The 13,232-nt window shown below is 43.6% G+C and overlaps 1 protein-coding gene across 1 annotated transcript in view; it reads right to left on the reverse strand.

Moving 5' to 3' along the window:
* Positions 1–13,232, reverse strand: part of PTPRQ (protein tyrosine phosphatase receptor type Q) — a 677,639-nt gene that overhangs the window by 308,224 nt on the left and 356,183 nt on the right. Inside the window, exon 25 of the mRNA XM_077265498.1 lies at positions 7,686–7,806. Coding sequence (XP_077121613.1) covers positions 7,686–7,806 — 121 coding nt within the window. The remainder of the gene's footprint in view (positions 1–7,685; positions 7,807–13,232) is intronic.

The following is a 13,232-nucleotide window of genomic DNA, read 5'->3' on the forward strand; positions in this document are numbered from 1 at the left end:
TGCCATGCAGGTACTGTACCATTTAATGGACAGACTGAGAGAGGGACTTGAGAAGAGCATAAAGCATCTAGAACCCAGAGAACAGTGCAGTAGGGAGGCCTCCAACCCCACCTGGCTAGGTGGATTCTGAACTGCTTCCAGGCTCCCCAAATCTCTATTACCACCTGTTACCGGTGCTCCGGACTGCACCTTCAACCAGGAATTAAAGGTAAAGAAAACTGCAGCCCTTGTGTCCTCTAGTCCTTTCCTTCTTTCCTGTAACCTCAGTCCTGCATCCCAACGTCCACAATTGCCTTATAAAACAGTACCGATAGCCCTGGAGCCCCACTCCACCTGTGAGGAGCAGAACCATCTCAGCTGCATCACCATCAACCCCAGTGGTCTGTTTAAGAAGCGTCGGCCATCCCTGGCTGAGTACCACAGGTGGTGTCACGAACAATCCCCTTTCCCTATATAAACTTCATCCCTACAAACATTCCCTCATCCCTTTTATTGCGCCTAGGGCCACAGACCCTATAAGAATCGTCCGACCTGGTGCCAAGTACCCCACTGCCCTAGGGGGTGTCGCATACTACAGAGCCCCATTTCAACTGAGCTGTGCCCAGGTATGCGCACCCCTTAAAAGTTGAGAGCTGTACTCGGCAGTACCATAAAGAGTAAATGCGCAGTGCTGCACATGCTTGGCCACCACTCCGTTCAGGTGGGGCAACACAGAACCCCCTTCTTAGGATTGGTGAGGGGATCCCCCTGTCAAACAGGTAATAACTAAAGATTGGGATAACCTTTAAAGTCGCTGGACAACATAAAATCTAAGCTAATCTTTTGTTATGACAGCCAGGAAAGTTTTCAATGGTTTCAGAACCGGAGATCTGCTAGATACCATTCGATGGCCATGGGAGGGAAGGGTAATGAAACATTGTGGTACAATTAGCATTACTCATGTGACTTTTTCTGGTGTTAAAAATAGTTCTAATTGTGACATTTTTATTTGCGCCTTAGGCTGGATACACATATTTGTGTTTCACAGTCCAAGTATGGAACACGATGAACCAACCGGCCATGAGTTTCCTGACAAAAATTCAACAGTCTCATGTATTCCTATGAGGCTGGCAAGTTCGGTTCAGATCTAAGGCTGCTTTCACACTTGCGTTTTTGAACGCTGCGTTTTTTACCAAAAAAACGCATGCGTTTTTTTCCCTATATTTAACATTGAAAACGCATGCGTTTTTTGGTGTACGCGTTTGCACGCGTTTGTGAACGCATGCGTTTTTTAACTGCATGCGTTCATTTTATAAAATGCAACTTGTAGTATTTTGAGGGGCGGTTTTTTTTCCTAAAAAAACGCATGCGTTTACATGCGTTTTTTTTGGACAAAAAAATGCATTGGAGTCAATGGAGACGCATGCGTTTTTTTTACATGCGTTTGCATGCGTTTGCATGCGTTTTTTTGACGCATGCGTTTTTTTTGGCACCACTGAATTAACTGTAGATAAAGATGTCTAGACACTGATAAGACTCCCCCATAGCAGCAAGGTTATAAAGGGAAGGTGGGGGGAAGTTTCTGGTCACTTCTCATCAGACTCCAAAGAAGACAGCACCCTGCCCGGACGCATTCTTGGACAAGACACAGAGCAATGTGAGTATATCCTAGCCAATGCATTCATTTTCAGTTTTTTGGATCTACATCTCCTAATTTCTTCTATTTTTTTTCTTTCAACACGCATCAGAATGTCTTCTCCGGTTTCCTCGTCTGATGAGGAGTTCCAGCCACGTCAATCAGAAGTGGATCACGTGAGCGAGGTATGTTTTTTGTACGTCAGCTTGGTAAGTATTGACTGTCACATCGACACATGAGGCAATTTTTTTTATTTAATTTTATAGAGCACTTCAACAGAGGGACAGAGAGGTACTGAGCAGCGGAGTCAAGGTCCAGGTGGAAGACGGCAGCGGGTATGTATACCAGGCAGACTGTCCTTATTGTAATATTCTTTTAACTTCCTTTCTGTACCCTTGTTTTTCTATACATATTTCTTATATCATCCTTTTCTGAAAGTTGTCTTTCATATTCCTGCCCTTTCTCATCTTCGTGTCTTATTTTTTACAAATGTGGTTGAGCAAACTTAAATGATTTTGTTTTAATTTTAGGTTTCACAACGGGACGACGACCGGATTGATAATGACCTGCTGATCAGTCTGGTCCAGGAGCGAGTCCCGTTGTGGGACAGCCGGGATAAACAGCACGCCGTCAATACTGTTCTCCGTCGTTTGTGGAGTGAGGTGGCCCAAGCGTTGTGGGATGGCTGGGAGAATTCCACGCCACGGGTCCGTAATGCATTTGGTAAGTATTGCACGGTAGTGTGAAGCAACAGACCTTGGCCATGCTCTCTTGACTGTGTGTGATGAAAGAAACTTTTCGTAGTTTCTGTCATCACACACAGTCACAAGAGCACGGCCAAAAGTTCTTATTCTGACCATTATATTTTATTGTTATTTCACAGTGGAAAAAGTAAGGACACGTTGGCGTTCCATGAAGGACCGTTTCAACTGTGACCTACGTGCAGAGAAGAGTGCAGCTAGTGGTTCCGGAGCAAGGCACCGGCTCTACAAATACCACCGTGTGTTGGCCTTCCTGAGACCGGTCCTTCTCATGAGAACGTAAGTATTTCTCACATGCCTCCGGTTGTATTGCATTGACATAATCTGTCACTTTTAATTCCACAGGATGTACCGTCTTGTTATAGTTTGGTATTAATTTTCTGTTTTGTTTTTTCACAGCACACACTGCACGACTGTCGCCACAGGTGCTGGAGCGGTCCTTCAGCCGGAAGCCACGGACCCGTCCCAGCCATCCAGCAGCGCAGCACCAGGTGGGTCTTCCACACTCACTGGAGACCAGGGGGCTGGCCCATCAGGTCTTCCCCTTTCGCAGTCCTCTTTCGCTGCACCCATTTTGGCGGGCTCATCCCGGCAGCGACAGAGGGCTTTGGATAGGTCCCTCATGCCCGAGTTTTTACACTTGAGCTCGGTTTTACATGATGCTATCAAGGCTTTAGGTGACAGAATGGATGTGAACCATAATCTCTTAAATTGCCGCATCCAGGATGTCGCCAAAAGCGTTGATCAATTGAAAGCCGACCTCAATAAGCCAGCTCATCATTTTTTCAATCAAATCCTAGAGGGCATGTCGGAACACCTTAGCCCTGATCTCCAGCTGAGTGTGATGCAGGCCTGCAATGTTGCTTTTGTGCAGGCTATGCAGCAGAGTCAGAGTCGTAATGTGGCGGCCTATCCAACTGTGCCGTCACTGTCACAAGTAAACACTATTCCTACCTCTGCTGCATACCACTGCACGGCCACCTCTATTCCCTCTACAGGTGTACTCCACTACAGCGCCAACACGATGACGAGTGCTGTTGGACATCCCACCGCCACCACCGTGACGACCGCTGCTCCGGCTTGGACCTCCTCCGCTGACACCACGAGGACGCAGGACCCTGGCATGGCTTATCGGGCCGGCACCCTCCCGATGCAGCAGGACCCATCCATGCAATATCGGACCGGCCCACCCCAGATGCAGCAGGACCGAGGCCTGGCATACCGGACCGGACCCACCCCGATGCAGCAGGACTGAGGCGTTGCATACCGGACCGGACCCACCCCGATGCAGCAGGACCGAGGCGTTGCTTTCCTGGCAGGACACCCCCCGATGCAGCAGGACCCATCCATGGCGTATCACACCGGGCCCCCCATGATGCAGCACGACCAAGCCATACCTTTCCAGGCAGGACCCACCCTGATGCAGCAGGACACATCCATGGCTTTATGTTCCCCCCCACCAGCAATGCAGCAGGACACTGTTATGGGATTTGTTTCCCCCCCCCCAACGAGGCACCAGGATCCTGGAAGGGTTTTTGTTTCCCCCCCCCCAACGAGGCACCAGGACCCAGGCGTGAGTTTATCTTTCCCCCCATTGGACTCAGACATTGCCGAGCGCTCCACAATGGAGACTGACTGTGTGGAGCCGGGTCCTGACGTGTCTCCCGCCCACACTTTACAACATAGCCCAAGAAGACTTCCCCCAACCCGGAAAACCCAACGTAAAACTGGCAAAACGCATAAAAAACAAAAAACTTTGATTATTCCTCCCCCATCACCTACCGATGTGTCTCAACATTCCAGTGTGTCTCAAGCCCCTCATGTTTTAAGCCCCATCCCCGAACTTCCAGACCCTTCAAGTTTTCTTGCCCATTCTCCTGCCACCTCTGCCTCCTCCATGGTGAGCCAGGCTTCAGTTCTGAATACCCCCCAGTTACGTTACTCAACCCCAAGCCGGCGTGGTTCAACCCGGCGCGGTACCAAAAAATAAATTTGTTTTCTTTTTCCTCAATAAAAAAAAAGTTTATTTGAAAAAATTATGTTTGGTTTATTGTGTCTATCACCTTTCTCAATACACACCAATAAACTTCATCACACACTTATTCTTTTGGCCTACACATATCTCCAGTAGTATAAAATACAAGACAACATCTATATGTGTTTCTTTAGTATACAGATATGAGTTGGCCAAAAAAATAGTACTTATTTCCATACTCTTTTATTTTTGTACCTAGTGTAGTGTCACTGTACAAAGAGAAAATGGTGGAAATCAAGTTCAGAACTTAACTGAACCGGTCATATGTCAAAATATATACCTGACCGATTAAGTTGATTACTGCCTTGTATATTCACCATATTCTATATAGCTCATTATGTGACAATGGTTGTCAAACAGATGGGACAAGTGTTCTCACACTCTACATATCTATGCTCACCAGGCCAGGTGTAAGAAATTGTGAATTCATGATCATGTATATGTTTATCATGAATTTATTATTGCTTACACTTGACGTCAACAATATTAGAATTAATAAATAAAAATAAATAAAAATTGTGTACCATTATTATAAGTATGGGGCCCGTGGTTTATTTCATTCTTTGAAAACCAAAATAGGGAGTGCAACATAGGTAAATTACGATGAAAAATTTAAAATTTATTACCTCAACAACTATCACCCACTCCTGGTTTTGGATTACAAAATATGATATACATATCTACTGCCCATCTTTGGTCAACCTTTGTTTAGAGAGGAAAAAGATATTAGACATGGTGAACACAAAAAAGTTTATTAATTAGAAAAATGTTTATCAGTGTTTAATAATTGGTAAACATAAACATACAACAGGACATTTAAACAACATTGTCCTGCCATGACACACGTCCAATATCGGACACAAAATAGGCCGCAAATTGGTCCCGCATAAGACCAACGGCTGCAGTTGACCGCATCGGGTGATGCTGAAAATCAGGCAATGGGTGTGCAACAGGTTCATCAAGTTCAATGTGGGGTCGCTCCTTAGCCATTATATAATTGTGTAGCACCACACAGGCTTTGACCACCTCGTCCACTGTTTCCACTTTTAGATTGATGGCTGTTGCAAGAATGCGCCATTTAGCAACAAGAATGCCAAAGCTGCACTCTACGGTTCTTCTGGCCCTGGTCAGTCTGTAGTTGAATATTCTTCTAGTGTGGTCCAAGTCCCTACTAGAATAGGGCTTCAGGAGATTTTCACACATTTGGAAGGCCTCATCCCCAACCATAACAAATGGCAGCGGTGGGCCTTGAGTGTTGGGGAGAGGCTGTGGAGGGGGAAAATTAAAATTGTTGCCATACAACCGACGGCCCATATCCGAGCTCTTGAAGGTTTGGGAATCATTGCCACGGCCAAAAGCTCCAATATCCACGGCGATGAAGCGACACTCCGCATCCGCTATTGCCATAAGCACTACCGAAAAATATTTTTTATAATTATATAACTCAGATCCGGTTCTGGCCGGTTTGACAATGCGGATGTGCTTTCCATCCACCGCCCCTAAACAGTTTGGGAAATCACACACGTTCGAAAATGTCGTTGAAATTTCCCGCCACATGTCCACGGTGGGTACGGGTATAAACTCCTCACGGAGTGCATTCCATAACGCACGACAGGTGTCCACAACAATTCCGGAGAGGGTTGAGATTCCAAGGCGATATTGGAAGTGCAGGGAAGATAAACTCTCTCCTGTGGCAAGAAATCTAGAAGAAAAAGAAACAAAAACAAAAAAAATTAAAAATCAGCTCTAATGGTGTGTTTTAAAAAAAAATAAATAATAATAAAAAAAAAACATAGAAAACATGTCACAAAGTTGACGGTCATTGGTTTAGTTTTGGAACGTACCGTAATGTCACTAACAGACGTTCCTCAGGTGGAATCGCTCTACGGAGCCGTGTGTCCTGTCGCCTTATGGATCCTTCAACACGAGCCAGTAAATCCCGGAAAGAATCTTGAGACATTCTGGTATAATCCTGGAATTTCTCCGGGTTGGCATTCAGCTCCGCATAGAGCGTGTGATATGCTCCACGGCTCTCACGCACTTCAATGATGGGGTGCCTCCAAAAACGCCGACGCTGTCTCCTTCTCCATCTTTGGCAGTTTTGGTCTTGCTCCCAAGCAAAAACACAGGCAATGAAAATCTTGAAGCTGAACTCCAGTTTGAAATAAAAGTTATCCATAGAAAGATCCATCGTGACACCGGAAACAGTAGCAAGCTCTGAAAATTTCTGTTCCCCTAGGGTCAATATATTGAGAGACAATCATATACGCCCTCTCTATTCCCATTGGTTGTGTCTGGGTTTTTTTTTATTTATTTATTTTTTTTTTGGAAAAATGTTAAAAAAAACGCAAACGCATGCAAAAACGCATGTAAACGCGTGTAAACGCTGCGTTTTTTGGACACACGCGTTTAACGCATGCGTCAAAAAAACGCAGCGTTTACATGCGTTTACATGCGTTTCTGCACCATGCGTTTTTTTAAAAAAACGCATGCGTTCAAAAACGCAAGTGTGAAACCAGCCTAAGGCAAATAAGTGCATCATAGTCATTATTCATTATTTAATTTTCATTTTTTTAAATTTAACATTACTTGGTATAATCTGTTTTTCATTTTGCTTTGTTTGGCATTATGGATATGGTTTTGGTTACTCAGATGTTTCGCCTATGTCATTATTTGTGCCTTTTGAAAGGTCACAAACATTTTTGTGCAATTGCAGTGCAGTACACCTTGGTGAAGTACAAAATCTGATTAAATGTCTTTTTTTGCGGAGTTGAAAACCATCATAAAGCAGCTTAAAGCCTATTTAAAAGAATGTATTATGCTTGAATCTGAGGCCACATTCACACATTCAGTATTTGGTCAGTTTTTTTACCTCAGTATCTGCAAGTCAAAACCAGGAGTGGGTGATAAATACATAAGTGCTGACGTGTTTTTATTATACTTTTCCTCTGACTGTTCCACTCCTGATTTGGGCTTACAAATACTTACATAAAATATTGAACTTGTGAACTTGGCCTAAAAAGGGTAAAATGCAAAAAAAACCATGCATGTTTGAATTTATGCCAATTCTTAAAACATTTTGATGAGCTTGGCACCAAATCCAAAATCGCAAATAGAGAGACAAGATAATGAAATTGCAAAGACAAATTATGAATCGGGACCATTAAACCCAAAATGTATAATCACTCTGAACAATAGGATGCGCATACTGTAGATATACTGTATAGCACTTGCAAATAGAATGAGAAATCTGCCAGCATGTGTTTTGTCTTACCAGATATACAGTGTGTAGAAAAGTATAATTCCATTTGGCTCCAAAGGTGGTAGCCATGATAACCTCACAAGGGTGCTGGATAGCTGACTTACAGAGAGGAAGCGAGGAGGGGTGGATGGTGCTGTAAGAACAAAATATTACGTGAATGAAAACTGACAAACTTGGCTCAAACCATCCAATGAAAGGAAACTTAAAAAATGCGTGATCAGGTATTTGAACTCTATCGGATCCAATGAGACTGTGTTACTTTCTTGGCTACAAAAATGAAGGACAATTTTTCATGGTAGTATTAACACATCTGTTTTTGTGATTCAATGGAAAGTACGATTTCATGAGAACACAGATCAGTAGGCATACCATAGCACTTTGCTTAATATATTCTACAAATTCTGTGCCTTTATATTTTTTGTTCCAATAAAAGAAAAATTTGTTTTATAGGTGTGAATGCATGTAAAAATAAAGTAATTTGCAACACAATTCCACTGGGGGAAGAAAGCTGGAAATAATTATTTCAAGCTTCAAGAAGTGGGAAAATTCCTGCTGGGCATAACATTGAGAGATCATAAAAATATGGGATTGCATGCAGGGCTTAAACCATTCCACGCTACCCAACATATAACACACTCTGACGCCACATTATTAAAACAGAAAATAATACATATGTCAAATATATCTTCTGCATCCTGTAGTCCCAAAACCATTCATAAATTGTACAGCACAGGAGGCCATGCTTGTAGCTTGGAAATTAAGTTATAAATACATACTGTAGTGATCTTTTCTAATACATCTTTTGGATAAAATTTTTGTGGTACATAAAATTAAAATTTTGCTTATCTTTAATGCCCACGAGCTTCATTCCAGAGCTGACCTTCCTAACCAGGACAATTTTTACAATTCTGACTAGTGTCACTTTATGAGATCATAAGGCTGCCTTCACACTAGCAGTATTTGGTCAGTATTTTACATCAGTATTTGTAAGCCAAAACCAGGAGTGGGTGATACATAAATGCAGAACTTGTGCATATGTTTCTAATACTTTTGGCTGGTTTTGGCTTACAAATACTGATGTAAAATACTGACCAAATACTGATAGTGTGATGGCAGCCTAACTCTGAAACGCTTCAATGGATCTCACTGATTCTGAGGCCGGTTTCACACGTCAGTGGCTCTGGTACGTGTGGTGACAGTTTTCTCACATACCGGAGACACTGACACATGTAGACACATTAAAATCAATGTGTCTCTGCACATGTCATTGATTTTTTGTGGATCGTGTGTCCGTGTGCAAAACACGGAGACATGTCAGTGTTCGTGGGAGCGCACAGATCACACGGACCCATTAAAGTCAATGGGTCCATGTAAAACACATACCGCACACGGATGCTGTCTGTGTGCAGTCCGTTTGCCGTGCAGGAGACAGCGCTACAGTAAGCGCTGTCCCCCCAGCATGGTGCTGAAGCCGCCATTCATTTCTTCTCTCCAGCAGCGTTCGCTGGAGAGAAGATATGAAAAATCTTTTTTTTTTTGTGTTTAAAATAAAGATCCCTGTCACCACCCCCCTCCACCCCCTGTGCACCCGCCTGCTGTAAATAAAATACTCACCCGGCTCCCTCGCTGCTTCCTCTCAGTGCCGCAGCTTCTTCCTGTATGAGCGGTCACATGGTGCCGCTTATTACAGTGATGAATATGCGGCTCCACCTCCCATAGGGGTTTCACTGCAGAGTCCCCCAACAATTATTCTTCTGTTTCAATGGAACTACGGTTAAGCAAAATTCTATTATGAGAGTTGTGAAGATTAGTGATGATGATCAAATAGTGAAATATTCGGATTCTGGAAAATCGACACAAATAGTTTCTAATATCCATGTATTCGTACCAAATAAAAAAATGCAATGCAAGTCTATGGGAAAGCCGAATATTTTTCTGCTGAACCCAACAAACAGGTCTGGGGGCCTGAGACAAAAGCTGAAATGGATGGGAAAGAGCTAAAACTAAATGGGAAAAGCATGGAGAAGATGCCTGCATGCCTTTCTGATTCACATATGGTATCTGGGAATAATGTTGTCAGACTATTGCGCCAGTTTTACTGCTTTTTAACCCCTTAAAGGGGCTAGGATTCCTGGGCATGCGCACTGCGCTTGTCAGATGCTCCCTGCCTTCCAGCGTCGGTCTGTGCAGGAATCTGCCCAGGAATCCCAGCCCGCACTGTGCATAATGCATAACACAGTGCGGAGTGGGGATTCAGCAACAGGGTGGCCGCACTGCCCACACAGGCGCAGTCAGGCACCCGGCATTTGAGCTATGACGGCCAATGAACACTGCGCCTGCCCCAGGCAGGCACGCACAGCGCAGGCGCCGGATATAAGAAGAACAGCGCGCAGGGGGCGGCGACCATCGCCCCAGAAGAGATGAGTGACGGCAGTTGGGCGCTTCACAGAGGAGGCTTCAGACCTGCCTCCAGGTACAAAGACAGGTATTTAGGGAAAATTATAAAATGCTTTATTGAGGGAATAACGGAAGCAAAAACTAAAAGAGCCACCTTGTTAGACTGCAGCATTACTGCTGCACAAGGTGGCTCTTTTAGTTTATAACGGCTGGAGGGGGTGACAGTGGCCCTTTAAGCCCCGAGGGTGGTTTGCACGTTAATGACCGGGCCAATTTTTACAATTCTGACCACTGTCCCTTTATGAGGTTATAACTCTGGAACGCTTCCACAGATCTTGGCGATTCTGACACGGTTTTCTCATGACATATTGTACTTCATGACAGTGGTAAAATTTCTTCGATATAACCTGGGTTTATTTGTGAAAAAAACAGAAAATTGGTGAAAATTTTGAAAATTTCACAATTTTCCAACTTTGAATTTTTATGCCCTTAAATCACAGAGATATGACACATAAAATACTTAATAAGTAACATTTCCCACATGTCTACTTTACATCAGCACAATTTTGGAACCAAAATTTTTTTTTGTTAGGGAGTTATAAGGGTTAAAGTTGACCAGCAATTTCTCATTTTTACAACACCATTTTTTTTAGGGACCACATCTCATTTGAAGTCATTTTGAGGGGTCTATATGACAGAAAATACCCAAGTGTGACACCATTCTAAAAACTGCACCCCTCAAGGTGCTCAAAACCACATTCAAGAAGTTTATTAACCCTTCAGGTGTTTCACAGGAATTTTTGGAATGTTTAAATAAAAATGAACATTTCACTTTTTTTCACACAAAATATTTCAGCTCCAATTTGTTTTATTTTACCAAGGGTGACAGGAGAAAATGGACCCAAAAGTTGTTGTACAACTTGTGCTGAGTATGTTGATACCCCATATGTGGGGGTAAACCACTGTTTGGGCGCATGGCAGAGCTCGGAAGGGAAGGAGCGCCATTTGACTTTTCAATGCAAAATTGACTGGAATTGAGATGGGACGCCATGTTGCATTTGGAGAGCCCCTGATGTGACTAAACATTGAAACTTCCCACAAGTGACACCATTTTCGAAAGTAGACCCACTAAGGAACTTATCTAGATGTGTGGAGAGCACTTTGACCCACCAAGTGCTTCACAGAAGTTTATAATGCAGAGCCGTAAAAATAAAAAAAATTTTTTCACAAAAATGATATTTTCGCCCCCACTTTTTATTTTCCCAAGGGTAAGAGAAGAAATTGGACCCCAAAAGTTGTTGTGCAATTTGTCCTGAGTACACTGATACCCAAAATGTGGGGGTGAACGACTGTTTGGGCGCATGGCAGAGCTTGGAAGGGAAGGAGCGCTGTTTGACTTTTCAATGCAAAATTAACTGGAATTGAGATGGGACACCATGTCGCGTTTGGAGAGCCCTTGATGTGCCTAAACATTAAAACCCCCCACAAGTGACACCATTTTGGAAAGTAGACCCCCTAAGGAACTTATCTAGATGTGTTTTGAGAGCTTTGAACCCCCAAGTGTTTCACTACAGTTTATAACGCAGAGCCGTGAAAATAAAAATTCTTTTTTTTTTTCACAAAAATGATTTTTTAGCTTACAGTTTTGTATTTTCCCAAGGGTAACAGGATAAATTGAACCCCAAAAGTTGTTGAGCAATTTGTCCTGAGTACGCTGATTCCCCATATGTGGGGGAGAACCACCGTTTGGGCGCATGGCAGAGCTCGGAAGGGAAGGAGCGCCATTTGGAATGCAGACTTAGATGGATTGGTCTGAAGGCGTCACGTTGCATTTGCAGAGCCCCTGATGTACCCAAACAGTAGAAACACCCCACAAGTGACCCCATATTGGAAACTAGACCTCCCAAGGAACTTATCTAGATGTGTTGTGAGAACTTTGAACCCCCAAATGTTTCACTACAGTTTATAATGCAGAGCCGTGAAAAAAAATTTTTCCACAAAAATTATTTTTTAGCCCTGAGTTTTGTATTTTCCCAAGGGTAACAGTTGAAATTGGACCCCAAAAGTTATTGTCCAATTTGTCCTGAGTACGCTGATACCCCATATTTGGGGGGGAACCACCGATTGGGTGCTTGACAGAGCTCAGAAGGGAAGGAGCGCCATTTGGAATGCAGACTTAGATGGATTGGTCTGCAGGCGTCACGTTGCATTTGCAGAGCCCCTGATGTACCCAAACAGTAGAAACCCCCCACAAGTGACCCCACATTGGAAACTAGACCTCCTAAGGAACTTATCTAGATGTGTTGTGAGAACTTTGAACCCCCAAGTGTTTCACTACAGTTTATAACGCAGAGCTGTGAAAAGAAAAAATATTTTTTTTCCACAAAATTAATTTTTAGCCCCCAGTTTTGTATTTTTCCAAGGGTAACAGGAGAAATTGGACCCTAAAAGTTGTTGCCCAATTTGTCCTGAGTACGCTGATACCCCATATGTTGGGGTAAACACCTGTTTGGGCGCACGGGAGAGCTCGGAAGGGAAAGAGCACTGTTTTACTTTTAAAACGCAGAATTGGCTGGAATTGAGATCAGACGCCATGTTGCATTTGGAGAGCCCCTGATGTGCCTAATCAGTGGAAACTCCCCAATTCTAACTGAAACCCTAATCCAAACATGCCCCTAACCCTAATCTTAACGGTAACCCTAACCACACCCCTAACCCTGACATACCCCTAACTCCAATCCCAACCGTAAATGTAATCCAAACCCTAACCCTATCTTTAGCCCCAATCCTAACCCTAACTTTAGCCCCAACCCTAACCCTAACTTTAGGCCTAACCCTTACTTTAGCCTCAACCCTAACCCTAACTTTAGCCCCAACTCCAGACCCAACCCTAACCCTAACCCTAGCCCTAACCCAAGCCCTAACCCTAACCCTAGCTCTACCCCTAGCGCTAGCCCTAACCCTAACCCTAGCCCTAACCCTAGCCCTAACCCTAACCCTAGCCCTAACCCTAGCCCTAACGGGAAAATGGAAATAAATACATTTTTTTTATTTTACTATTTTTCCCTAACTAAGGGGGTGATGAAGGGGGATTTGATTTTATAGCGGATTTTTATGATTGGCAGCTGTCACACACTAAAAGACGCTATTTATAGCAAAAAA

Source organism: Ranitomeya variabilis, chromosome 5, assembly GCF_051348905.1.
Source record: "Ranitomeya variabilis isolate aRanVar5 chromosome 5, aRanVar5.hap1, whole genome shotgun sequence".
In the NCBI taxonomy this organism is placed as follows: domain Eukaryota; kingdom Metazoa; phylum Chordata; class Amphibia; order Anura; family Dendrobatidae; genus Ranitomeya; species Ranitomeya variabilis.